Here is a 24,495-nt window from a genome sequence, read left to right on the forward strand (position 1 = left end):
ACAGCATCGCTCGAAGAACTGAGTGATGTTTCTGCCTTTGTTTTGTACAACAGCGCTGTTTAGCGCTTCGGAAAAAACGTTGCACAAACCGAGGTAGTTTTGAGCCTGGCGGCATAGAGAGTCTAAAACAAGAGGTTTCTTGCCGGGAACTTCGTCAACGCGAGTTTTGCAGGATCCGCTTGGGTACTGCCGCGACAAAGTTGCCGAGAAGTGACCTGGTTTTAGACTTTAAAAAATTCTTTATATGTTCCCCAGGGCACCTTCCCTTCGCAAAATATTTTCTGTGTCTCATTAAATATTCATCAATGAATCTATCGATTCGTGCGAACGAAAACCTCATAAGTTTATCTTGTTTTCGCGGGATTTTGTAGATGTGTGATGATGTAAGGAGTGGAGATAGAAGTGAGAGCAAGCCGGCGGCACTCAACTGAAAGCAAAACTAGTATAATGTGACAACACGAGCAAACGTATTCAATCAACAATCAGTCTTTATTTCACTTTCACCTCGGCAAATTACAGCTAACGGTAACAGAGTAAAATAGTCTTGCCCGTAACAACAAAAACTAGATAACTGCAAACAGACTGCAGAAAAGCTAGCTGCAAGCAAACTGGCGTGAAAGCTTACTGCATTAAATGCGCGATCTATAAAAGGTTGAGGCTGACTCACTCTGATCCTAAACTTAACTTGAAAACGGCTTAACTCCCTAATCCCTTGGGGTTAGCGTTAAACTTTTTTTTTTTTTTTTTTTTTTTTGCGTTAGGGCTAGGCTTTTGCGTTAGGGCTAAGTCTGTAACCCTAATCTGAAACTCTAACCCCGACCCTACGGCCTTGGGGTTACCTTTTGCGTTAGGGCTAGGACTGTAACCCTAAAAATTTAGCTGACTTCATCGTCTTGAGAAACAAAAGGTTTCCTTTGTTTATCGTTTGTAAAAGAAAAGTCAAAAGACGCCGCGCAAGCAAAAACCTTGTCTTTTTGCATGTGTTATTTTTCGAAAACGAAGGAAAGACCAGCAAAATTAAATACAGGGCAGTGTTGAGCACACGTAAACGAACTTGCGTGCGAAATTTGGAGTTGTTTGTGACAATTTTCAATTTGGCCAAAACACAAAGTGCGTTTCTTGCGCTTACGCCTTCAAGTCTTTTAGTTTTGGCTCAATAATCGAATTAGCGAACATCTCAAGCCGACACTTTAGTCTTTTAGTTTTGGCTCAATAATCGAATTAGCGAACATCTCAAGCCGACACTTGAAGGCCTAAGCGCAAGAAACGCACTTTGTGTTTTGGCCAAATTAAAAAAATGTCACAAACAACTCCAAATTTCGCAGGCAAGTTTGTTTACGTGTGCTTAACATTGATCTGTATTCAAATTCGCTGAATCTAGCTTCGTTTTTTAGAAATTACGTATGCAAAGAACAAAGGCGTTTTGCAAAGCTTACGTTCTCCACAGTCAGCCAGCAGCATGAGTTTTTCGACACATCGCGTGTAAATCTTTCCTTCTAGCGTTATTTAACTGTCCGGGGAGGTTGAAAAACGTGTCAGAGCCATGATTTTAGTTCCTATCCACCATTTTGAGGATTCGCTTTAAGAAAAGGACTGGACTGAACACATTGTGACGCGATGTCACCTGATAGGCGTCACGTGAGAGGAAAGAGAAAAAAAAAAAAAAAATGGCCGTTTGTTCCTGAAAATCATTTGAAGCCTTTGGTTAGTTTTAGCGTAAGTGCTGCTGCCAGGTGGTTGAAGGACATCATTAAGTCTGAATACCCGTAAGTTTACAGCATCGCTCGAAGAACTGAGTGATGTTTCTGCCTTTGTTTTGTACAACAGCGCTGTTTAGCGCTTCGGAAAAAACGTTGCACAAACCGAGGTAGTTTTGAGCCTGGCGGCATAGAGAGTCTAAAACAAGAGGTTTCTTGCCGGGAACTTCGTCAACGCGAGTTTTGCAGGATCCGCTTGGGTACTGCCGCGACAAAGTTGCCGAGAAGTGACCTGGTTTTAGACTTTAAAAAATTCTTTATATGTTCCCCAGGGCACCTTCCCTTCGCAAAATATTTTCTGTGTCTCATTAAATATTCATCAATGAATCTATCGATTCGTGCGAACGAAAACCTCATAAGTTTATCTTGTTTTCGCGGGATTTTGTAGATGTGTGATGATGTAAGGAGTGGAGATAGAAGTGAGAGCAAGCCGGCGGCACTCAACTGAAAGCAAAACTAGTATAATGTGACAACACGAGCAAACGTATTCAATCAACAATCAGTCTTTATTTCACTTTCACCTCGGCCAATTACAGCTAACGGTAACAGAGTAAAATAGTCTTGCCCGTAACAACAAAAACTAGATAACTGCAAACAGACTGCAGAAAAGCTAGCTGCAAGCAAACTGGCGTGAAAGCTTACTGCATTAAATGCGCGATCTATAAAAGGTTGAGGCTGACTCACTCTGATCCTAAACTTAACTTGAAAACGGCTTAACTCCCTAATCCCTTGGGGTTAGCGTTAAACTTTTTTTTTTTTTTTTTTTTTTTTTTTTGCGTTAGGGCTAGGCTTTTGCGTTAGGGCTAAGTCTGTAACCCTAATCTGAAACTCTAACCCCGACCCTACGGCCTTGGGGTTACCTTTTGCGTTAGGGCTAGGACTGTAACCCTAAAAATTTAGCTGACTTCATCGTCTTGAGAAACAAAAGGTTTCCTTTGTTTATCGTTTGTAAAAGAAAAGTCAAAAGACGCCGCGCAAGCAAAAACCTTGTCTTTTTGCATGTGTTATTTTTCGAAAACGAAGGAAAGACCAGCAAAATTAAATACAGGGCAGTGTTGAGCACACGTAAACGAACTTGCGTGCGAAATTTGGAGTTGTTTGTGACAACTTTCAATTTGGCCAAAACACAAAGTGCGTTTCTTGCGCTTACGCCTTCAATTATACACCGTAAAAAGTCTGTCTATAAAATTATTGTTAATAAATAACTAATCATCTAGGATGTGGGGAGACTTAATACAGGAGGGCACTTATTAAAAAAATTAAACTTCTTGCATTTTGCTACAATTTTGTCGGACCTCCAGTTTGATTGAATCACATCAAATCAGACCGGAAAGAGTTACAGTTCTAATTATTTTTTCACGCTGACTTTGAAAGCCTGGTTAATCAACAATTGAACATGGGTTTTCTCTCACTAGAAAAATTCACTTAATTCTCTGAAACAAACTCTGCGAGCATTCCGGTCTGCTGTACATGGAGCCCTGGACATCAGCAGTGATGACAAATCACAAACACGTTTGACATTCAAAGTTGAGGGAGACACAGGTAACAAAACTTACACTGAGAAAGGTACCATCTGCATGAACCTTTTACTTGTAGGTACATGCTGTACTGTACGTGAAATGAAACCTGTTTTAGACTGACATAAAATCTGTTGCAACCCAAGAGATCAGGGAGCTGAAAGGCTCATACTAAGCATCAGGGATTACTGGTAACACAGGGTTCTGTAGCATAAGACAACTACATGTACCGTATTGTGTTGTTCCTCTCCTGGATAGAATGTTAGTCCATCTGGCATTTAGCCCCAAACATTTTTGTCAGGCTCACCTGACAATTTTCCAGAACCCACTGTGTTTACTATGTACACCTTAATTACTTAATAAGTTTATTAAAAAATAAGTTAATTGCTGGCCCATGAACACAACACAAATACCCCAGCTAGGCTTGACCCCAGACTTAAACCTGGGTCCAGTGTAATACCACTAAGCTGCAGCTGTACCTCGGCCACACCAATAAACACCAATAGTCAGAACAACTTTCACTTGAGTTTCATAAAACCTAAACCAAAGTAATCGCTCTGGCCAATCACAAAGGACACAAAATTATTAATTGTGTGAACCAATCAAAGTTTGAAGCAAATACATGTACAGATGTAGCTGGCACAAAGCATTGGAAAACTTCTGATTGGATCATAGAGTGGTATAATTTTTTTTAAACCAAACACTCAGTAATGCAAATCAAAGCAAGTGCAAATTGCTTTCGACACGTATTTGACAAGTGAAAATTAATCTTAGACACATATTTGACAAGTGAAAATTAATCTTAGACACGACAAGTGAAAAAGTGATTTTGGTTTTCAGATCTTCTTCTGGAAGGGACATTTGACTGATGGTTTCTTTTTTTTTCAGTGTTCAATGCTATCATTCAACTTTGTTTAAAACAAGTTTACCCTGTGCTGTTTCATCTTGTTGGAGGGACAAACAACAAACATGGAAAAAGGTTTGTAAGCCTCAAGATTATAATGTTGATTTTTTCTTGGTTGTTGGTTGTTGGGTATTAGTTAGTCCATTGGTCAGTCTGTCTGTTGGTCCATTGGTCGGGCTATCGGTTGGTCAATTTTGTCAGTCATTCAGTTAGTCAGTCAGTCATTCACTCAGTCAGTCAGTCAGTCAGTCAGTCAGTCAGTCAGTCAGTCAGTCAGTCATTCAGTCATTCAGTCAGTCAGTCAGTCAGTCAGTCAGTCAGTCAGTCAGTACGTCAGTACGTCAGTTTGTCAGTCAGTCAGTCAGTCAGTCAATCAGTCAATGATAAATGGAAAAATAAATTTCCTTGTGTCAGTCAGTCAGTCAGTCAGTCAGTCAGTTTGTCAGTCAGTCAGTCAGTCAGTCAGTCAGTCAGTCAGTCAGTCAATCAGTCAATGATAAATGGAAAAATAAATTTCCTTGTGTCAATCAGTCAGTCAGTCAGTCAGTCAGTCAGTCAGTCAGTGCAATGATAAATCAGCCAATGATAAATGGAAAAATAAATTTCCTTGTGTCAGTCAGGCAGTCAGTCAGACAGTCAGTCCAGCCAGCCAGTCAGTCAGTCAGTCAGGCAATCAGTCAGGCAAGCAGGCAGGCAGGCAGGCAGGCAGGCATGAGGGGGCAGTCAGTCAGTCAGTCAGTCAGTCAGTCAGTCAGTCAGAGATCATCTTAGACACTCAACTAAGCACAATGCAAAAACTAACCAGCGTGACCAGAGTTTCGTTAATGTACATGTATTGTGTGTTCCTCCTTGCTACAGATTTCTTCCTTCTTCACATGCAAAGTGGTCTCAAGTAAAGACATCAGTGAAACATTACCTCAATGATGTTCTGCAGGTATGTGCACTGTAATGTTCAACATAAAATACACTCACTGAAGTTTTTTCTCAAAATTAATCAAACATTGTCACAATTTTTTCCCTGACAGTTATTGCGGACTCTTGCTGAGCCTTCCATGTTGTGTGTAATCCTGCGACACGCACAGCAGTTGACTCCTTACTATGCCTGCTTTCCCAAGGTGGCTAAAGCTTTTATCAAGGTAATACCAACCATACATGTATATCCCTGTAGTTAGATATTTAATTGGTTCAATTGAATTTCCACTACCAACAATAAGTTTTTATTTTATGGTATGAGGGTAAAGGTGTCTTGCCCAAAATCACAACCAAAGAGCAGGCCTAAATTCTGCCTAACATTATTAAACCAGGCCACCTAACCCTCCAGCAATCGTGCAATAGGGTTACATGCTTATATATAGTTGCCAATATATGGCTCCATCTTATAAGGAATACTGGTCATTTATGTACTTGTAAAGTAAAACTTCTGAGCTTAGTGGCTCCTCACTCGACTTGGTATACAATGTAGTAAGTGCTGCAAAACTGTCTACTGTAGATTTTTCTTTAGATATTGTGTTGGCATTGATGTTTTGTCTCTCCTGAATCCAACTTGAAAATTCATCCTCATTCTTGATCTTTTTTGGGCTGCTTGTTTCTTGCAACAAAGGCACTCTAAAATGCAGACTGTTTTATAGGCTTATGGCTACTGACTAGAAGTTATGCAACTTCCTTAAATGGGAAACTTGCCTATTACAGGTCACCTCTGACAGCATTTTGACACCAGGTTGCCTTATCAGTCCATTACACCCAGGGAATACTCCTCAGGGCTGTCATTAAGTTTTTATGCAGCCGTAACATTGAAATTATCACCCGTAGCATTTCGTTCTGAATGCAAGTATAAAGTAACACAAATCAACAGTTTCACCCGTAACATTGAGTGAGCTCAGCCGTAACAGGTGTTACGGGTTACGGCCCTAATGACAGCCCTGCTCCTGGATTACAGGAAACACTGTTAGCGTCTACATTGGTCCACAATGGCACATATGCACCAGATCTTATCCTGGTTTCTGTAGCATTAAGCAACTTGAAATATTTCCACTTCCCTTGGATGCAATGCTAGTCCATTGCAGGGTTACCCCCAGCATTAAAATTTGTCAGTTCCAGTGTCCTGCACAAGGACTCAACGCAATGACCCCAGTTAGGGCTCCAATCCATCCGTGCCTGGGAACAGGCTCCCAAGTGGGACAGGGTGAAAATAGAAACTGGCGAGCAAAATGAGCCAGACGTGGCCTGCTCGCTTCACTCACCAATTTATTTTTTGCCCTGCCCGACTTGGGAGCCTGTTCGCAGACTATCCAATCCAGACTGCTCAAACTGGAGTCCAGCATGCTAACTGTTAGGCCACCATTAGAGCAAGTGTGCATAAGATCAGTTTGTTTTCTTGTTGTTTTTCAGCGATCAGTCAGAATGTGGAGTCGTGGTGATGAACATGTCAGAGTGCTTGCCTTTCTTGGCATCAGAAATGTGGCTACCATGATGCCTTCTTCACTTCTTGAGTTTTCTGTTAAGGTTTGTTTTAAATCACACACTTGTATTTGAGTAATGATTGTAAAATTCTATGACTGCTAGGCTAGTGATAGTTTTTCAGAAGTGTGTGAAAATAAATGCTACAAAAACATTATTTTGTTAATGTACATTTTTACTATTTGCATGAATAGTTTAAAAACCTGTGGTATCAGTGCTTTACACATTTATTGTATAATTATGGATCTGTTGAAGCTATCACTGGTTGTGAGAGGTGAAAAAGAACACCTGCTAGGGCAGTGAATGGTTGTGGTTGAACATGTCATTATAATTACAAACACAAAAATTAATTAAAATGTTTTGTTATTGCTGCTTGTGGCATCGCAGCTAGGCTTAAAATTAATTCTAATGCCACTCATAATATCCTAGCATGTTTCAATGTTGTTGTTGTTGGTTTTTTTTTTGAATTTTCAGCAACTGTACATGAATTTTGTGAAGAATACAAAGTTCATGTCTCCCAAGACCAGGCCTGTCGTCGCCTTCATGCAGAACTCTCTTGTGGAGATATTTAGCTTGGATGATCATCTCACATACCAACACGGGTTTGTGTACATCAGGCAGCTCGCTATTCACCTTAGGAATGCCATTCTACAGAAAAAGAAGGTACTTTTTGTTCATCCTTTTAGTTTTCAAGTTCAAGACTGTGTTTCATGTAACAATTTTTCAGGCAACTTGTCTTGCTAAAAAAAAATGATACAAGTTTGCAACTTGCCTCCACCCTAGAAATGTTGCATACTGTAAACTTGCATGACACATGTAATTTCGCAGTAAATTCTTGCTTTCTTGTTTTCTTTGATAATTCCATCAAAAAATTCTGGAAACTGCCATTTGCACTTGTTTCTTTTATGCAGCGGGATATATTTTCTACAAATTGTTGTACAACTTGGAACAATCACCTGTGCAATAAGGTTGTTCGGGATTAGCTTCCTTTGACAATTCCATGACCCTTGTACTTAAATTTGTTTCAAAATAATAAAGGAAATAAAGGTAAAGGCAGTTAAAAAAAATATGATATGTTTGTCTTGTTGGGCAGTTGATCCGGGTACTGTCGCCATTTTAGTAACACATTTGTAATGATCAGCTGGGCCCAGTTGTTCAAAGGATGGATAACGCTATCCATCGGATAAATCGCTATCCAGTGGACAAGTATTGACACACAGGATAGTGCTTTATCCAGTGTTTAATATACAATCTTCGTTCACTGTCCAAAATCCACGCGCGCCGTTGGTTAAAATAGATCACGTGATTTTGCTTTACCTGTCGTCAGCAAACTCCGACAGTGCAGTACAGTATTGACAATAATGCACAAAAATCGTGCATTATTGAGTGTCTTGTCTCATTATTGAGTGCCTTGTCTAGCTTCAAGGCTTGTAGAAGTGGAAGAAAAATATATTTCTCAAATAATCAAAATCACCGGGGGTATTTAATTGATATTATGTATTTTATTATTTGTGATAATGATAAAAATTTTTTTTTTTTAAAAAAATAAAAAAAAAATATTATATTTTTTTTTTTTTTTTTTTTTTTTTTTTTTTTTTTTTTTATAAAAAAAAAATATTTTAAAAAATCAATCCAGTACCGAACAAAATCGAAGAGGACAACAACTTGAAGCGCTTTCATGTTCAAAGGTAAACTTCAGCTCAATAAATTCATTTTTGTGTGCGATTGACCACCCTGCGAGCAGAGCCCCTTCTTTTTCCACTGATATGCTTGAGAAGAAGGGGCTCTGCAAGAATCGTGTAAAATCTTTGTTGAGCATGCGCGAGGTTTACGCGATGCTTGCGCGTTTAGCTTGCGCGAGGACCACTTAATCTTAGCATGCGCGTGCGGAATGGCGTGTCGGATCGTACACGACATTGTCAACAAAGTGTTTGTTTTACAAGTTCTTTTCTTCGAAAAGCGCCTGAGTTCCCTCAGTAAAAACACGTCAAGCACCGCTTGAGGTCGTATTAGTGACTTTATTGTAGAGATGTACTATTTAAACCGTGAAATTTCTTCTTGGTTTGCGAAAAAAACGAGATCTTAAATGATCCACAAGCTGCACGCGCGCAAAAACGGTAGCAGATGGCGAGAGCAATCGTCAGCTCTAGTGCTTTCGAGAGCGTACTGTGGGCTCCGTCTTGGCCATTAGTTTTTCCAAAAATTAATGCCTGCGCAGCAAAAACCGGTTTAATCCAGACTGACCAGCCCAAACTTTGGGGCTGCGGCGACTTCAAAGAAATGACACGATTCACGCAGAGCCTCTTTCTACTTCCCAAATCTCAACCGTAGGGAAGTTAAAAGAGGCTCTGCTCGCAGGGTGGCGATTGACTTGCTTGTTGCTTGATTGTGAAAGCCATCGACTTGCTTTGAACAAGCTTCTCGCTGACTGTATTTATGAACAGCCACAGCTGATGAACGATTTTATGAACCATTTTAAGCTTTATTTCTGTACGGCTTATTTGTGATTTTTATATTATTGATCTAATCCTGTGTAATTATGTACTACACTTCTTACTTTTAAACATTATTGTTTGAAGTTCGTTAATCGCTTGCAGTGTACTCAGATTGTATATTAAAAGGGTAAGAGTCTGTCCGTTCGTGTTTTGTTGACAAATACACGCACTTGCTGGCCTCACAATGAAAAAATTTTCAATACTGCACGAGGCGTACGCCGAGTGCAGTATTGAAAATTTCTCGTTCATTGTGCGGCCAGCGCGTGCGTGTATTTGTCAACAAAACACTCACAACAGTCTCTAACCCATAAATAGCGTTACCCACCCTTTGAACAACTAGGGTCGGCAATTGCTTTCTGCGTCAGCAGCGTTGTACGAGACGTTTCAGTACGCGGTCACATCAATTGAAAGTGTTACGTGTAGTGCGTGTCCAGGCCGTAAGTACATGTAATTATCCACATCTGCCTTGTAGGATTCATATCAGTCGGTATATAACTGGCAATATATTCACTGCCTTCATCTTTGGTGTCGTGTTGTCAGTGAAGTGAAGAGCAATGGAGTCCTTGATCCACTTATTTATCCCTTGGTACAAACAGTCATCGGAGCAATTAAGTAAGTTGTTGTTCTTTCTTCACCATGAACCATAAAACCTGAAACGAAACAGTTAGCCAAAATAGCACTCTGGTTAGCCTGTTTGCGGTTAGCTCTCAATAATGGTAATAGATTTTGCTTGTTTCAGTGGTTTCGTTTCGTTTCGTTACGTTTTGGGTTTTAGTATATGCCTGTCAATTGCACATAAGAAATTGAATGGGAAAAGTAAGAAGTTGAAAACGAACGAAGTAAAAATAAAAATAAATTACCTTTATTTTACCAGTCCCGCTCTCATGAATTTTGACAAGATACTAATTTTGTTGAAATTCTGTTTTCTTAAAGACTCGTCCCCGCTGCAAGATATTATCCTCTGAGATTTCACTGCATTCGTTCTTTGAACCTGCTGTCCCAGGCTACAGACACTTATATACCAGTGGCGCCATTTTTATTGGAGGTAAGACCGGGACTTCTTACCAGTAGTTGTGTTTCCATGACGTTTCCTGAAACAATTTATCCTAATTAAATAAATGCAGACAATCAACTGAGGTACACACTGCGTTACAAACCAGTCAGTATTTGTTTATGCAAGCACAAAGCAATCAGCGAGAAGCTCGGAAAAAACCACGGAAGCTAATTCAAATCACTGCATGATCTTGCATCTGATTGGCGGAGAAAACTGCAGCTTAGCTCTGATTGGTCAGTTACGATTTTCAGCAAACCGCCCTGAAGAAGCCAACCTGGAGCTGGGGTTGACGTTATTTTGTAACTCGAAAAGTTGTGTTGAAGACACCACGACCTGTAAATGCAAAACTCGAAACTGAGAACGAGAAACCATTTTATAGCCACCCGGCTACCAAGCTTATAATCTGCGAGTAAAAACTCAAGACATATGTTTTTACCTAAAATTTTATCGTTTTGTTGAATTGCTATTTAACCGGTATAAGGTTAATTTGACTTTTTGTGGTTTGTTTCAGATCTTGGAGTCTGTAGAATTCAACAAGAAAACCAAAATGTCCACAGCAAAGCCGACAGACTTTTCTTGCATACTGAAAGTTTCCAAACAACAACTCGGAACTAAACCTTATCAGGTAAGACGAGTATTCACAAAATCTGTTTGATGCCCACGACTTTATGCTTTCAGCTGGGAAAATTTTTCTGTACGGCCAGCCAACGTTTTACCACATGGCTGCAACAAAATGAAGGGCTTTTCTTTTCTACTTCCCATCAGCGCCCGCTTGAATTTAGCCCTCTTTCTCAGCCCTCCCTCTTGCGTTCCCTACCTAAAAATTTCGCGACAATAGGGAGCGCATTCCATTTGTATGGAAAAACCGGTTGCCGGTTTCGGTGGGAAGTTAAATGAAACGGACATTTCCACTGGAATATTTTACGAAAAAAAGGATTACCTTCAGAGGTATTCCTCTTTTTCCGTTTTCCCTTTATGACCGGAAATTTACTGTTCCATTTGCCACAACCAGACGTTCGTTCGCAGAGCAAGGTCAGCAACTGAACCTAAGAACGCTACAATGTACCTGTTGATCGATTCAAATTTATACATAATTCCTGTCGAGTGTAGATAAAGGTCGTTTCTTCTCTTAGGGCGAGGGTTTTTCCCTCGAACTCTCTTCAAGGCTTCACGAAGAAGGAAGATAAAGTAGAAAAGTTTCACTTTCGATCAACATTTTTTTGGGGACCCAGCCTAGTTCTATCAAAACGTAATGGAAAGATTTGCACTGTTCATTTGTGGAAAATTCTTAATGGAAATGGAAATGGCTCAAGAAAAATTTCAATTTTCTTCTGAATTTACATTAAGAATTTTCCACAAATGAACAGTGTTGAATGGTGAATGTTGGAATTCATTTCATCTAACCTCCACCGAACAGAATATTCTTATACAAAACAGGATGTGTAACGCAGTTGAATTCCGTGCTATTCTTGGACGTTCTTTGGTTTAGACTGCCGCTCTCTTTGAAATTAGCAGAATCGAAGAAAGTTAAAAGCCAAAACAGTGATTCACTGTCCGTAGAAATGACGTCACAATTCAATGACAGCTATGCATGAATTAGCTCATGCTTACAGCCAATAAGAATACAGTGATAGATGGTGAGCAAAATGCATAATTATAAGACCACGTCAAGATGTTGCCAGCTTTGTAGAATTTTCAAACGATAATCAAACAGATCAGATTGCCCGCAAAAGATTTTAGCTTGATGAATTTGAACATTTTAAACACCTTTGTAGCCATGTTATACTTCTATCCATTTTTTGACAGTTTCAGTTCAGATTCGCTTGAAACTTACGGTAGAATGTATGGAATCGTTCGGGGAAGCTTGCCAAAAAAAATGGCGGTTGTTCGAAAGTTGTAAACCGTAAATCGCCAGGAAATCACCTTTGCAATAAATATTGACATACACCTAATTGCAATAAGTTTGTCATAGAAAAAAGGAAAAAGGAAAAAATCTAATAGAAATTAATTAAGCGTATGTATGTATCTAATTTATTCGTTCAAATGGCCTCAAAATGTCTCAAAATACAAATAAGTCAATTTATTTTGTTACAGCATAAAAACGTGCTCTCAAAGTGTGCAGACAAAAACTCGTGAGTTTTCTGTAAATGCTATGAAACTACGCTAATTAATTCCTATTTACCTTTTTTTCTTTTTTTTCTTTTTTCTGTGGCAACGTTATTGCAATTAGGTGTATATTTACAAAGAATGTAGTTTTCTAAACTTGTCAAACGGCTGCCAAAACTGATAACTATTCTACCAACTATTGTCAGTGTTTACTCTTGTGGGTGATGTCATTTTCGGTAAGAAATCTGAGATTTGCCTTCAGCTGCCGTGAAGTGTGCAATATGACAAGAATTGTGTGTCAAGTGAAAAATATTGACAAAAATCTTCGACCAATTGAGAATCTTGAAAATAACTGCAGCAAATACATCTGCTAGGTTGAATATACATAATTTACCACTGTTTATAGCGAAACGCATCATTTCTTAACTCAGTTAAAAATGCTACTTAGTTCAATTTTTATTCATAATTTAATCCTGAGCATTATTTTAAAGAAAAGGTCTTCATTTTGCGAAATTTAAATTACCGGTATTTGAACCTAACAGTAATTAAAAACTCCAGATATCGAAGATATCTATTATTAGTTCTTTCTTAATTTCTTAAAGAATTCAATAAAAGCAACGGCCAAGAGGCCGTTTGTTTTTCTGCACATCAAAACATCTTTTAGTCGATCAACAGAAATATCTGGCTTGGCAAACGAAGAACTGAAATACGAAAATAATACTTAAGTTTGAACAACAGGCAAAACAAGGCCTTGTGTTTTACTCTTTATTGCAAACCAAACTAGAAGAATGGTCGTCTTCTGTAAAGCTTTGGACAGAAACGAAATCGATAGAAATTTTCCTTTACGAATAAACAATAGTTTCATTGAACGCTTTAAATGAAAGCGTCAACGATATACAATATCACTTAGCAAGACTTTTGTTCACTTGATTAACACGACAAGCAAACATTAGCTTGTTTTGAGTACGGAAAGTTCAACAATAACGTTTCTTCTTAAACCCAACACTCGTAAAAACGTTTTACGAAAGCGCTGAAGCCGCCAGGCGTAAATGACAGGGTCTATTAGCGAATAGAGGGACAAAATATCATTTGATATGAAGTGATATTTTAAAAAAGAGGCGCTCTTTTCGCAATCCGCACAGAAAAACCACAAATGTACTTTAACAAAATACGGAGTGAAACAAGTGTAAAATACAATTAACACAAGAAAAATTGCCAGCACCAATCCTCTCTGCCGATATAAATTTCGCCGCGTTTCCATGGGCGAATCCTCTGGACGCATTTGCCGTTCAATGTTTGGAAGTTTTCGTGATAATGTTCTGAATACCACAATGTATGTGACCGTAAGGACGATAGCAGGAAGAATAAAATGCGAGTAGCAATAGGCAAAGAGAAAATTCACCTTTCTCACGCCAGCGGCGGGCAAAATAGCAAAGAACAACGCATTTAGCCAAATTGCAACAATGCAGTACTTGACTTTTGTGACTGTTACCCTGGTTCTGTAGTTCATGTGGTCAGTAACTGCAACGAAACGGTCCCAAGACATCGCCATGATGGAACAAACTGCTGCAAACACAAGAAGCCCGCCCATGAGGTATTGGAAGGTGTTTAAATATGGCGGTTCTTGTCGACCTTGATACAGGAAATACATTTCCACCGTACGGCCATATCCCACGAAAGCTCCAACTAAGAAGTCGGCTACACCGAGATTTGCGATGAGAAAGGATGTCGGAGTTCGCAGGCAACGAAAAGGATCGCGGTAAATTATAACGAGCAAGAGAGAATTTCCCACAGTGGTCGCAAAAGCGACTAAAGCATCCAAAAAGACGAGGCAAAGGTAAAATGTGGGGCTTAGCTGAAAGTAAATGTTCAGCTCTGAGGTCTTGTTGTCAAATGTGGATTGGTTCATCGTTACGTGTTTTACCCCACAAGACACAATTTGGTAAAACTGAACGGTTTGGTGCGTTCTGACCTTGTTCCTTGATTCAGTCTCATATTCGGGTGCAGCTATTAGCAACACTGAAACGGAATATTTGCTGGAAGTGAAAAAGTAAATAAAATATCGAATTTATTGAGATAATATTTTTCTTTGATAGACAGGTGTCATTCTGAAGTCCACCTGCGGATATATGAAATGTCGTTAATCACTATTTACTACTAGACGATAGAATGAAAGAAGCTATGAAACGTACAAAGTGTATACACCTAGTTAAAGAAACGTTGACTCTGTGAAAAGCGTAAACCATAAACGATAAGACCGAAAGGGGTTCTGTGTAGAAACTATTCGTAAGCTGACTAATTGCTGCGAAGCCTTAGCGTAGCAGCACACTATTTGTGCCTGTCCGCGTGGGGCCTTGGCGCTTTATATATGTGACACACTCGCTTTTCGACTTTTTCGCTGGCGATGATTTTAAGTACATGCAGTACGTTTGATCAGCGGCATGTAAAATGTGGAAGCTGCGTTTGTCGTTTGCGATGTCCTTTTCGCTAAAGAGCAAGAAGTTAAATTTTAAATCACTGCTGTTTGCGCTTCTGTTCAGAACTTTAATGTAAATGCTTTCCAGGAAGCCTCTCTTGAGCAAGATGGTCAAGAATAGTACCAGAGAAACGGTCTTTTCATCTCTTATGCGCCATCTCTGATGAATAACGAATTTACGAGGCCTTCTTATAATTCGCTTTCCTAATTATCCATTACTAAGTAAATTTAAGGGAAACAACAAACAAATTCTTTCAGTGCCTTAAGCATGAAATATGTACAGCAAAAACTACGAAGATTATTTTCGAAGGCGTTTTCATAATGACCGCGCGCTGGAATGGAACGAGCTTTAAGCTTTTTGACGTCATAAATTGGTGTTTCTGATGGGTTTGTGATCGAATTGCACGTGCACCTGCACGCTTGTAGGCTAATTAACATTTGGTGAGAATACAAATATATATAAACTAAGTGAATTACCAGCATTTCACTCGCTGAGAAAAATCATATCTTTCACATCTGAAAATGTGAAAATCCGAAACATTCCTATGACCTTCCAATCGTTCCTACTATTATTATTATTATTCTTATAACTCACTTCGCAGCACTTAACTTGCTATCAGCAACTTCTAGTTATTACTAGTAATCAAGATATTTGCTTCTTTTCTGTTCTTTTGGAGCCTTAAGAGTATGATTTACGGTAACGCAACCTGTTAATTTTTCCGATTTCCCAGTAAACATTTGGGTCGCATGGTTCAGCTTTTCTTCAATTAGGTGTATGCTGCTTTTTGTCTCGTTTCTTGAAGCATGATATTCATATTCGCCGCCATCTCACTTGATGTACAAGACGTTGATTTTACTCTGTTTAATATATCACTCCGTTCTTTACAATTTCCAATTGTTGATTCGTTTCCCGCCATAATTTGTTACGTCCGTCTCATGTCGTTTCCCGCTATAATTTGTTACGTCCGTCTCATGTTGTTTCCCGTCATAATTTGTTACGTCCGTCTCATGTCGTTTCCCGCCATAATTTGTTACGTCTGTCTCATGTCGTTTCCCGCCATAATTTGTTACGTCCGTCTCATGTCGTTTCCCGCCATAATTTGTTACGTCCGTCTCATGTCGTTTCCCGCCATAATTTGTTACGTCCGTCTCGTATCGTTTCCCGCTATAAATTATGACGTCCGTCTGGATTCGTTTCCCGCCATAAATTTGCTGTCTCCGTCACAGTTGACACCATAATCTTGCCGCTTTCGTCACATTTGCCAGTTGCTTGCCGCCAAAACCTCGGCATCGAAAAAATGTTTTTTTTTACAGTTTAGGTTTTTCCATCTCGGTCGATCTATATCACTGCATTAAAAATGGCTCTCATTAAAGGAATCTGGGCAATTTATGTGTTGAATTGTGTGTGCTTTTTTCAAAAAATTGTTGTTCGCGCTGTGGCACCACGAAAGCCGAGACATTAACTTAATACTGGACATTAATCCCGGTTCACTGAATTAATTAATTAATTCTCCTGTATTAATCTCGTACACTAGTTTAATCCCAGATGTACAAATCGACCATCAAACACTGACAAACAGCTAGGTGCAGGAGTATAAATGGTTTACGGCATATTGTTGGTAGAACCTAATGTTCATCTAGGGGGGATGGTGACAGTCATTAGGTCACCATTGATATTTTTGTGCGTGGGTAGTTCGATAAATATAGAAACGTTTCCATTTAAACACCTTTTCCTGTTGACTTCAACAGGCGGTAGATGACAAATAATGAAACCGCTCAACTTTAGTAGACAGTAAAAAAGGAAATTAAAAAATCTCACTTAATCTGGGCGTCACTGGGCGACAAGCAAACACAGTTTTAAAAATGATTTTTTTAGGAATTCCTTCTTTTTCATTTTTTTAGTTGTAAGTAAAATTAACATTTTGAGCTTGACTGACAAAAAATGAAAATTTACTTTAAAAATATGCAACTTTAAGCAGGCGCTCAAAGAATAAAACTAGAGGGTTTTCCAGTAGAAAAAAAAAATCAAAATGATATTTTATACCTTATCAAAAAGTTTATATAGTTTTGAACGTTCCGTATTCATAGAATTGGCGAGGAAATATTTTTTCTTTATTTAAATAATGAATAATGATTTTTTTCTTTTCGAAATCAATGTCAAACACAACAGCAGAATTTAATGTACCTGCAATCGCCCCTGAACGTGAAATCTGTGCAATTTTAAAATTGATAACAAACGAATCTGTCCAAGATCTTGTCCGACAAAATAATATCAACGCATTTTAACTCACTTTAATTAGCCATGAAATGGCCTTCAAAATGATGAGATGTGATTATTTGCTTTTTCCTCTTCCTTTTAATATAATGTTGTTTAATTGAAGGCATTGTTAATACAGCACAAAAAATTAATTAAAAACAACGCGACAGCCTCTATATGGAACACTTAAATTTCGTTGTTAGCAGCATAAAGTGTACTCTGACATGTTTAGCCGCTTCGTCCAAGTTGGAAAAACAATACTGAAAGAAAGAAAGAAAAACGGAGCGGATTTGAATTTTATAAGGAGCGAATCAGTTCATAACCCTGAATCTAAACCAAATACTTTTTTGGCGGGAAGCAACAGAAAACAACAACGCACGCGGCAAAATTATGGCGGGAAAACAGCGTCTTGTTCAACTCGTAGGATCTCGTAGATACTTGAAGTTTTATGGCTTTTGTTATTTCTTCACATTTTATATACTAAGCATTTAGTATTAATTAGATTTCAGAAATGGCAGGTAGGCTTCAGAAAATGCTTTTAAAAATGACACCTGCTTATTTAAAAAACATTTAACTCCGTGTTTGCACTGCGGAATTATTAAAGTGTTAATTTTCGCTGCCTTGCTTATCTTTGTACCATAACATCGTCATAAAAGAGACTGAATCGGTTAGGTCGGAAAACACTTAGCCCTGTGCCAAATTGCCGTGAATCATGAGTGAATCGACATTTGACAACAGTACCTCAAGCAGCTCTCCGCTTTCCGAACTAAACATTTACTCTCAGCTAAGCGCCACATTTTACCTTTGCCTCGTTGTTTGGGAAGGCTTAGTCGCTTTCGCGACCACTGTGGGAAATTCTCTCTTGCTCATTATAATTTACCGCGATCCTTTTCGTTGCCTGCGAACTCCGACAACCTTTCTAATCGCAAATCTCGGTGTAGCCGACTTCTTAGTTGGAGCTTTCGTGGGATATGGCCGTACAGTAGAAATGTATTTCCTGTATCAAGGTCGAGAAGAACCGCCATATTTAAACACCTTCCAGTACTTCATAGGTGCGCTGGCTATGTTTGCAGCAGTTTGCACTATCATGGCGATGTCTTGGGACCGTTTCGTTGCAGTTACAGACCACATGAACTACAAGAGCAGGGTAACAGTCACAAAAGTGAAGTTCTGCATTCTTGCTATTTGGCTAAATGCGTTGTTTTTGGCTGTTTTGCCCGCCGCTGGCGTGAGAAAGGTGAATTTTCTTTTTGCCTATTGCTACTCGCATGTTGTGGTGCCCGCTATCGTCCTAACAGTCACATACATTGTGGTCTTCAGGACATTAACTCAAAAACTTGGAAACATTGAACACCAAGTGCGTCCAGAGAATTCGGCCATCGAAACGCGGCGGAATCTATATCAGCAGAGAAGATTGGTTCTGGCGATTTTTCTTGTGTTAATTGTGTTTTACACTTGTTTTACTCCGTATTTTGTGAAAGCACACGTGTGGTTTTTCTGTGCAGATTGCGAAAAGTCCGCCTCATTTTTAATATATCACTTTATATCAAATGATATTTTGTCACTGTCTTCGCTACTTGACCCTGTCATATACGCCTGGCGACTCCAGTGCTTTCGTAAAACGTTGTTAAGAGTGTTGGGTTTGAGAAGGAACATTGCAGTTGAACAGTCTGTCTAAAAAGCAAACTGATGTTTACTGACTTTTCTTTTTTAAACAAGTGATCAAAAGCCTGAGCAATTGGCATTGTATTTCCTAAACTCTGTATTTTGAGCGAAATAAAGTATTGTCCTTTTGCAAATTTTGTGTTGTGCATCGAGTTCTTGTCATGTTTCGAAAAATCTGAAAAAGTGGATCTCTCTTGTGCAGATAAGGCAGGAAATAAAACGATTAGATTTACCTCCCAACTAAAGTAGTATAATGTTGATTTTTCTTTGGCGTTAGTCAAACCGCATTTACCCACTAAATCGAACACAAGATGTAAATAAGTGTGTTTTTATGTAAAAAAAAAGCTTCTTGTTAAATGCTTCGGGAAAAGTTCCACAACAAATCTCTCCAATTACCACCCTCAAAGATATTACAGTAAAATCCCGGTAACTCGAACTCTGAAGGGAAACGAAAAACTGTTCGAGTTAGCGGGGTTTCGAGTTATCGTGGTCGATTGAATGTTCAATTTGCCTAGTTAATAATTGATAGTTTACTGATTTTTCAGCACTTCAGTATACAGTAACAGTGCAAATTAAACTTATCTCTTCAAAAACTTTGCCAACACGATCAAACATTCTTATGAAGAGTAGAAAATGACTGTCAAATACGTGATCTGTTCTTTTTTCTTATAAATGGGCAACCGTGGCGAGTTGCAAGAACCGGAATTGGAGTTATCGGGGTGAATTTCACCCAAATTTTTATCAAAGGAAACGGAATTTAGTTCGAGTTAGCGGGGTTTTCGAATTATCCGAGTTCGAGTTAACTGAGTGAAAATGACTGAAAAGTGGGGTCAATTCCAAGGGAAATGGAGGTTGGTTTAAGTTAGTGGGGTGTTCGAGTTATCCGAGTTCAAGTTACCGGGTTGTTCTTTATTTTCTCTTTGTTATTTAGAGTGTTCCGATTTAGGACCTTGTTTTTCCGCAGAAAGAAACTCTTGAAATTAATTATATGTGAGGCATCGTAATTTGGAACAGTGAGGGAAAAACATTAGCTTTTCGATAAAATGAAACTCAACAAAGCAAAGAAGAAATTCACTTACTCCTACAGTATAAACGGTCGTGGATGTTAAGGCATATTTAATTAGTTGTATTTTCCGTAGTTTAATATTTTGAAGGTTTCCGATTGGTCGTAGATTTCATTTTAACTTTTCATCTCGCCAGGTGTCTTTGACTTTACACACTATTCTTGTCATACCGTTTTCCTTAACAAAGATCCCATGGCGTCGAAAGAAGATCAATAACGCATTGTCATTTTTAAGTAGTCTTGGACCAGCCTTCAAATTGACTGGATATAGAAACTATAATTTCCCTTTATGGCAAAACTATGCACAGACATTTGTCCGAGGGCATTACCCGTTACAAGGAACGAACAGTTTTCCGAGAGCGAAGCTGGAAAAAAAATGTTGGCTTCAAGTCAAAGGTTATGTCCACCAAATTTTTTTGAAGCTGCATGGAGGCTTTTCCCGGGCTATTGTGTTGATCATCCTTCAAATATTTCTCACCAGGTCTCTCTCTTTTTGGGCCGGACATCATCAGCGAAGCTGTAAAATGTCAAGGTTTTCTTTTCTGCGTTTAGAAATCTTGCCAGTTGGTTAAACGTTGAATGGATAAAAATTGAACGTACAAACGTTATAAGTAAATGGTGAACCTCACTTTGAGGATATCCTTGGATATTCCGCAGTTTTGGCTGCGTCACGTGACGTGTATAGATCAATCTCGCGCGCGAAAAACATTTGATGATCATAAGCATGATAAGCAAATTTTTTAGATACCTAATTGTTTTACCTTTGTTTGTTTTGTTTAATTACATTTTAATAATTGATTAATTTTTAAGTTCCTTGTGTATCTCTTTATTATGAAAAGCCCATTTGGGACGAATAAAGTATGTATGTATAATTGTATGTACCGCGCCTCCCACGTGACCGCTTTTCATCTCGCCCGTGACTTTCTCGTGACCATTTACCTATCCAAATACGGGGGCGTCATACAACAGGGGTAAATCCATCTATGTACGTATGCAGTCACGAATCACGAGTTTATTTAAATATATTTTCTTTTCAGGATGCTGTTGTGGATCATATCTTTGAACTGCTGCTGGAGTTCTTCTCCGTGCACGCGCACTCTATAGCTTTTCCTGAAATTGCTCTTCCCGCCGTAGTAAGGGTGAGTACTGTTTGAAATAACAACTGTTCTACCACTTGCAGTGCAACCCCGATTTTATGAACTGGCTGGGCTCCGAAAACTTGGCCGGTTCCAAAACCTTGGTATTGAGTGTTCATTATTCGCTAACTATTACCATCTTTAGTTTAGCATGTTGTATCTGAGTTTTTGTATATGCGGACATGAACGAGCATTTGTTATCGCCATCAAAATGTTAGTTTGTGTGAAGTGTCTGGCTGTTTTAAAACATGCAACTTTTTCATTAGGATGGTTTAATACTTATAGATTCTGTAAAGTTTACCTAAATTTTATCAGATCGCTTATCTAAACGAACCAAGCGTGTAGTTTTCCATCGCCGCTGTGTTTAGGATGATCAACAAACGCATTATTTATATATTTTAGAGACTTGCGTTTAATAAGAACTTCCAGAAATACACGGAAAAATTGAGAAATGTTTTTAGCCAAAACAATTAAACAATAGAGTAAGCACTTAAATGAACGAAATTTAGGTCTTTGCTACATCCGAATGGATGTACAATACATTTGGCTGCTGAGACTGGAAAATTTGTTCGATATTAGGTTGAATTCGTTCTTTTCGAGTGCGTTATTTACGTGAATAGGTCCGTTTAACGCCTCTACAAATGACCGAGTTTGTTTCAAATCAGAGTTCGCTAAATCTGGGTTGCCTTGAATTCTATACACTGAAGTTGTCGCACAATGAATTCCTAACCACCCAAGGAAGATAAGTCAAAGGCACATTTTTAGTGTTATTGCCTGAACGCAGTTTGATCTCTATGTGAGCTAACGATTGGTTTTTCTTTGCAGTTAAGAAAATTCATCAAGACCACCAGCGTTCCTAAATATCGAAAGCAGATGAAACAACTTGTTGACAAGGTGAGACATTCACTGCTGTTTTTGAACTTCAACTATTTCGTTTCGTTCCATGCAGATCGCCAATTAGCCATGTTCAAAACGAGCAGGGGACTGGGTACGAATATTCAATATCGATTGCACTGCAAAACTGGGCCCGTCATCTGAAAGAGCATCCAATAATTAGTAACTCAACCAAATATGAGAGTTATTGGTTTAAACGCAAAGGCATGGAACTCCTTTAAAAATCGTTAAAATAAGAGAGCTTAGTATGGCTGGATGGACAGCTGTCCCTCCAATCCATACTAAGCTCTCTTATTTTAGCAATTTCTAAAAGTGAACCATACCTATGCGTTTAAACCAATAACTCTCAAATTTGGTTGAGTTACTAATTTTTGGATGCTCTTTCAGATGACGGGCCCAGTTTTGCAGTGCAATCGATATTGAATATTCGTACCCAGTCCCCTGCTCGTTTTGAACATGGCTAATTGTCTTTGGTATATTTTTGCGTTTAACAGGTAGAAGAAACGTCGACTGAGGTAACAAACCGCCGCTCTAAAGTGTCTTTCAGCCCTAAAGATATCGATGAAGTGGTGAGTGATTACATTCCTTTTCCCCTCAATTCATGTTACCACTCTATGCCATAACGTCAACAGAACAATTCTGTTCGCTTGTCTCTCCATGCATTCGTTATAGTACTACCATCTCTGTGATGAAAGTTCCTTTGTCCTCTGAAATTTCAGTGCCTAACAAGACTTTGTTAAGGAATACCAGCCATAGGTTCTTACATCGATTTACCGCACATAATTCATAAATGTAATTATGGCCACTAACGTCCTATGAACTAGCATTAGCTTGGAATTCAAAGACAAAAACGCCAAAATTGGCATAAGCAAAGAAAAATCAACTGAAAAGAAAAAATATATGACTAAAGATTGATAATTTCATCAGAATAGAACTTCTGATTTCTTGACATCTTGTCACAAAATCAATATTGACGAACTTTAATCCACTTCCATCCTTGTAATCCTGTACTTCTTACCCAAAATAATTGTTCTATTTTGCTCTGTAGAATCTTTTTATCCAATTTATTTGCATATTTCTTGGTATTTGGCAATATAGTTTGAAATGTGGAAAGACGACTTTCAATAGTCAGTCGGGACACTTTCCCTGTAAGTCTTAAATAATACAGTTTTTGATTTTTATACTTATTCTTACAGGAAAGGTGGACGGCTCAGTACAGACAACAACCAAATGCTATTGTGAAGTTCTACAAGACTTGGAAGGCCATGAAACCATCCATACAACAACAGGTGAAAATAATGACATCTTGACTAAGCAGAGTGTAACACAGGTTACCAAGGGCGTAACATAGTTGTTATATGGCTATCTCCGCAAGCCGCTGGCGAGATAAACCAAACCCGGCGCTGTGATTGGCTACTCTAGCGGGATTGCATGTTGTGTCACGCAAGATGAATGGTGTTCTTAATGCTATATAACAAATCTTTCAGTGGCCAAACTTGTTCGGTCAAGATGGCTGGATATCAACCTCTTTCCCGTTCAATAACCCATGTTCATCCGAGTAACACGGGAATGGAGGGGCGGGGTGTAAAACTAACTGCCCTCCCCAACCCACCCCAGAGGTAATACCAAACGGATTCTTGAATAGCCAGTGTGTCTTTTTTCCTTCCGATGAAACGCCGTAAGCTTAGATAAAGCAACCGATAACTGACTAAGCTATCACTACCAAAAAACCGTTCGGCATTGTAGCGTAAGCTTTTAGGCTTCGGTGTTTCCGTCCGTTGAAAAACAAAAATGTGAAATATGTAGTTGCATGGTTTCGAGATTTTGATATTCTGTTAATCTTTGTGTAGGATGACGAGTTAGCAGAGGGTGAAAACGACGAGAACGAGGATACGTCGGACGAGGAAGAAACAAAAACTTCAAAGAGGAAGAGAAAACACCCCAGCACCGAGAATAAGAAAGAACGTGACAAAGAAACGGCCAAGAAACTGAAAAAGAATTTAAAGAAACCCGCGGCTGCGAACATTACACAGACAACGAATCAATCCATTGATGAAGACAAGGAAGATATTGTGGAGGACTTCCAGTTTTCATCTGACGAGGATTAGCGACGCCATGTATACAGAATCTTGAGAACAGATTCTTCGTAATTTATTCAACTCCTACTAGGCAAAGAATAACATACTGTTGGAAAAAGTACTTTGAAATTACCAGAATTCTTACATATAAGAGTTGTATTGTACAGTCGAGGTTGCTAGTCCTATTAGCCAGTACCCGATATACAATGTCTGTCAACAGCCAAAAAAACGTCGGAACAAAATTATCGGCTTTGCACAAGGCAGCTCAATTTATAAGTTCAGCCAGTAATTTCAAGGTGCTTTCTTACAGCAGTGGCACATTGCTTTCTATCCAAGCTGAACATTAAAAACTAAAAAAAGAAGTAAGTCAACGTTCTACCACTGGTCATTTTTAGATTGGTCCATTCTCGTCCCCATAGCCCTTTTCGCTTCTCTTAGCTGGCAGGGCCTTTGCACGGGTAACAAAAGACTTTTCAGACAGGATTTTTTAATAATCTTTTTTGGATTGGCTGTTTGACACAAAGAAATCTTGAATGGAATTCAAAGGTGCCATGACTATCTCACGCATTATGTAATAACATCACGACTGGATACATGAAGACCGGAAGCCCTAGAATCTAGGACTGGAAATCCTGT

At 38.9% G+C, this 24,495-nt stretch overlaps 4 protein-coding genes across 4 annotated transcripts in view; 2 read left to right on the plus strand and 2 right to left on the minus strand.

Annotated features, from left to right (window-relative positions):
- LOC144657475 (nucleolar complex protein 2 homolog) overlaps positions 1–24,425 on the plus strand; it is a 32,083-nt gene extending 7,658 nt beyond the window's left edge. The window contains exons 5-18 of the mRNA XM_078517816.1: positions 3,173–3,299; positions 4,163–4,253; positions 5,037–5,112; positions 5,204–5,314; positions 6,567–6,680; positions 7,110–7,298; positions 9,603–9,742; positions 10,064–10,175; positions 10,696–10,809; positions 20,789–20,890; positions 21,713–21,781; positions 22,276–22,350; positions 22,978–23,070; positions 23,632–24,425. Of these exons, the coding sequence (XP_078373942.1) occupies positions 3,173–3,299; positions 4,163–4,253; positions 5,037–5,112; positions 5,204–5,314; positions 6,567–6,680; positions 7,110–7,298; positions 9,603–9,742; positions 10,064–10,175; positions 10,696–10,809; positions 20,789–20,890; positions 21,713–21,781; positions 22,276–22,350; positions 22,978–23,070; positions 23,632–23,889 (1,671 nt within the window). The 3' untranslated portion in view covers positions 23,890–24,425. The remainder of the gene's footprint in view (positions 1–3,172; positions 3,300–4,162; positions 4,254–5,036; positions 5,113–5,203; positions 5,315–6,566; positions 6,681–7,109; positions 7,299–9,602; positions 9,743–10,063; positions 10,176–10,695; positions 10,810–20,788; positions 20,891–21,712; positions 21,782–22,275; positions 22,351–22,977; positions 23,071–23,631) is intronic.
- Positions 1–24,495, minus strand: part of LOC144657496 (peroxisomal membrane protein PEX14-like) — a 307,100-nt gene that overhangs the window by 19,414 nt on the left and 263,191 nt on the right. The gene's annotated exons all lie outside the window — the stretch shown is intronic.
- On the minus strand, positions 13,050–14,301 carry LOC144658722 (neuromedin-U receptor 1-like). Its single transcript, XM_078519193.1, has one exon. It carries the CDS (start codon positions 14,197–14,199, stop codon positions 13,240–13,242), a length of 960 nt encoding a protein of 319 aa, XP_078375319.1. The 5' UTR covers positions 14,200–14,301; the 3' UTR covers positions 13,050–13,239.
- Positions 17,249–18,745, plus strand: LOC144658712 (neuromedin-U receptor 1-like). Its single transcript, XM_078519186.1, has one exon. It carries the CDS (start codon positions 17,736–17,738, stop codon positions 18,699–18,701), a length of 966 nt encoding a protein of 321 aa, XP_078375312.1. The 5' UTR covers positions 17,249–17,735; the 3' UTR covers positions 18,702–18,745.

The sequence above is a fragment of the Oculina patagonica genome, chromosome 6, assembly GCF_052425735.1.
Source record: "Oculina patagonica isolate OP01 chromosome 6, crgOcupat, whole genome shotgun sequence".
In the NCBI taxonomy this organism is placed as follows: Eukaryota; Metazoa; Cnidaria; class Anthozoa; order Scleractinia; family Oculinidae; genus Oculina; species Oculina patagonica.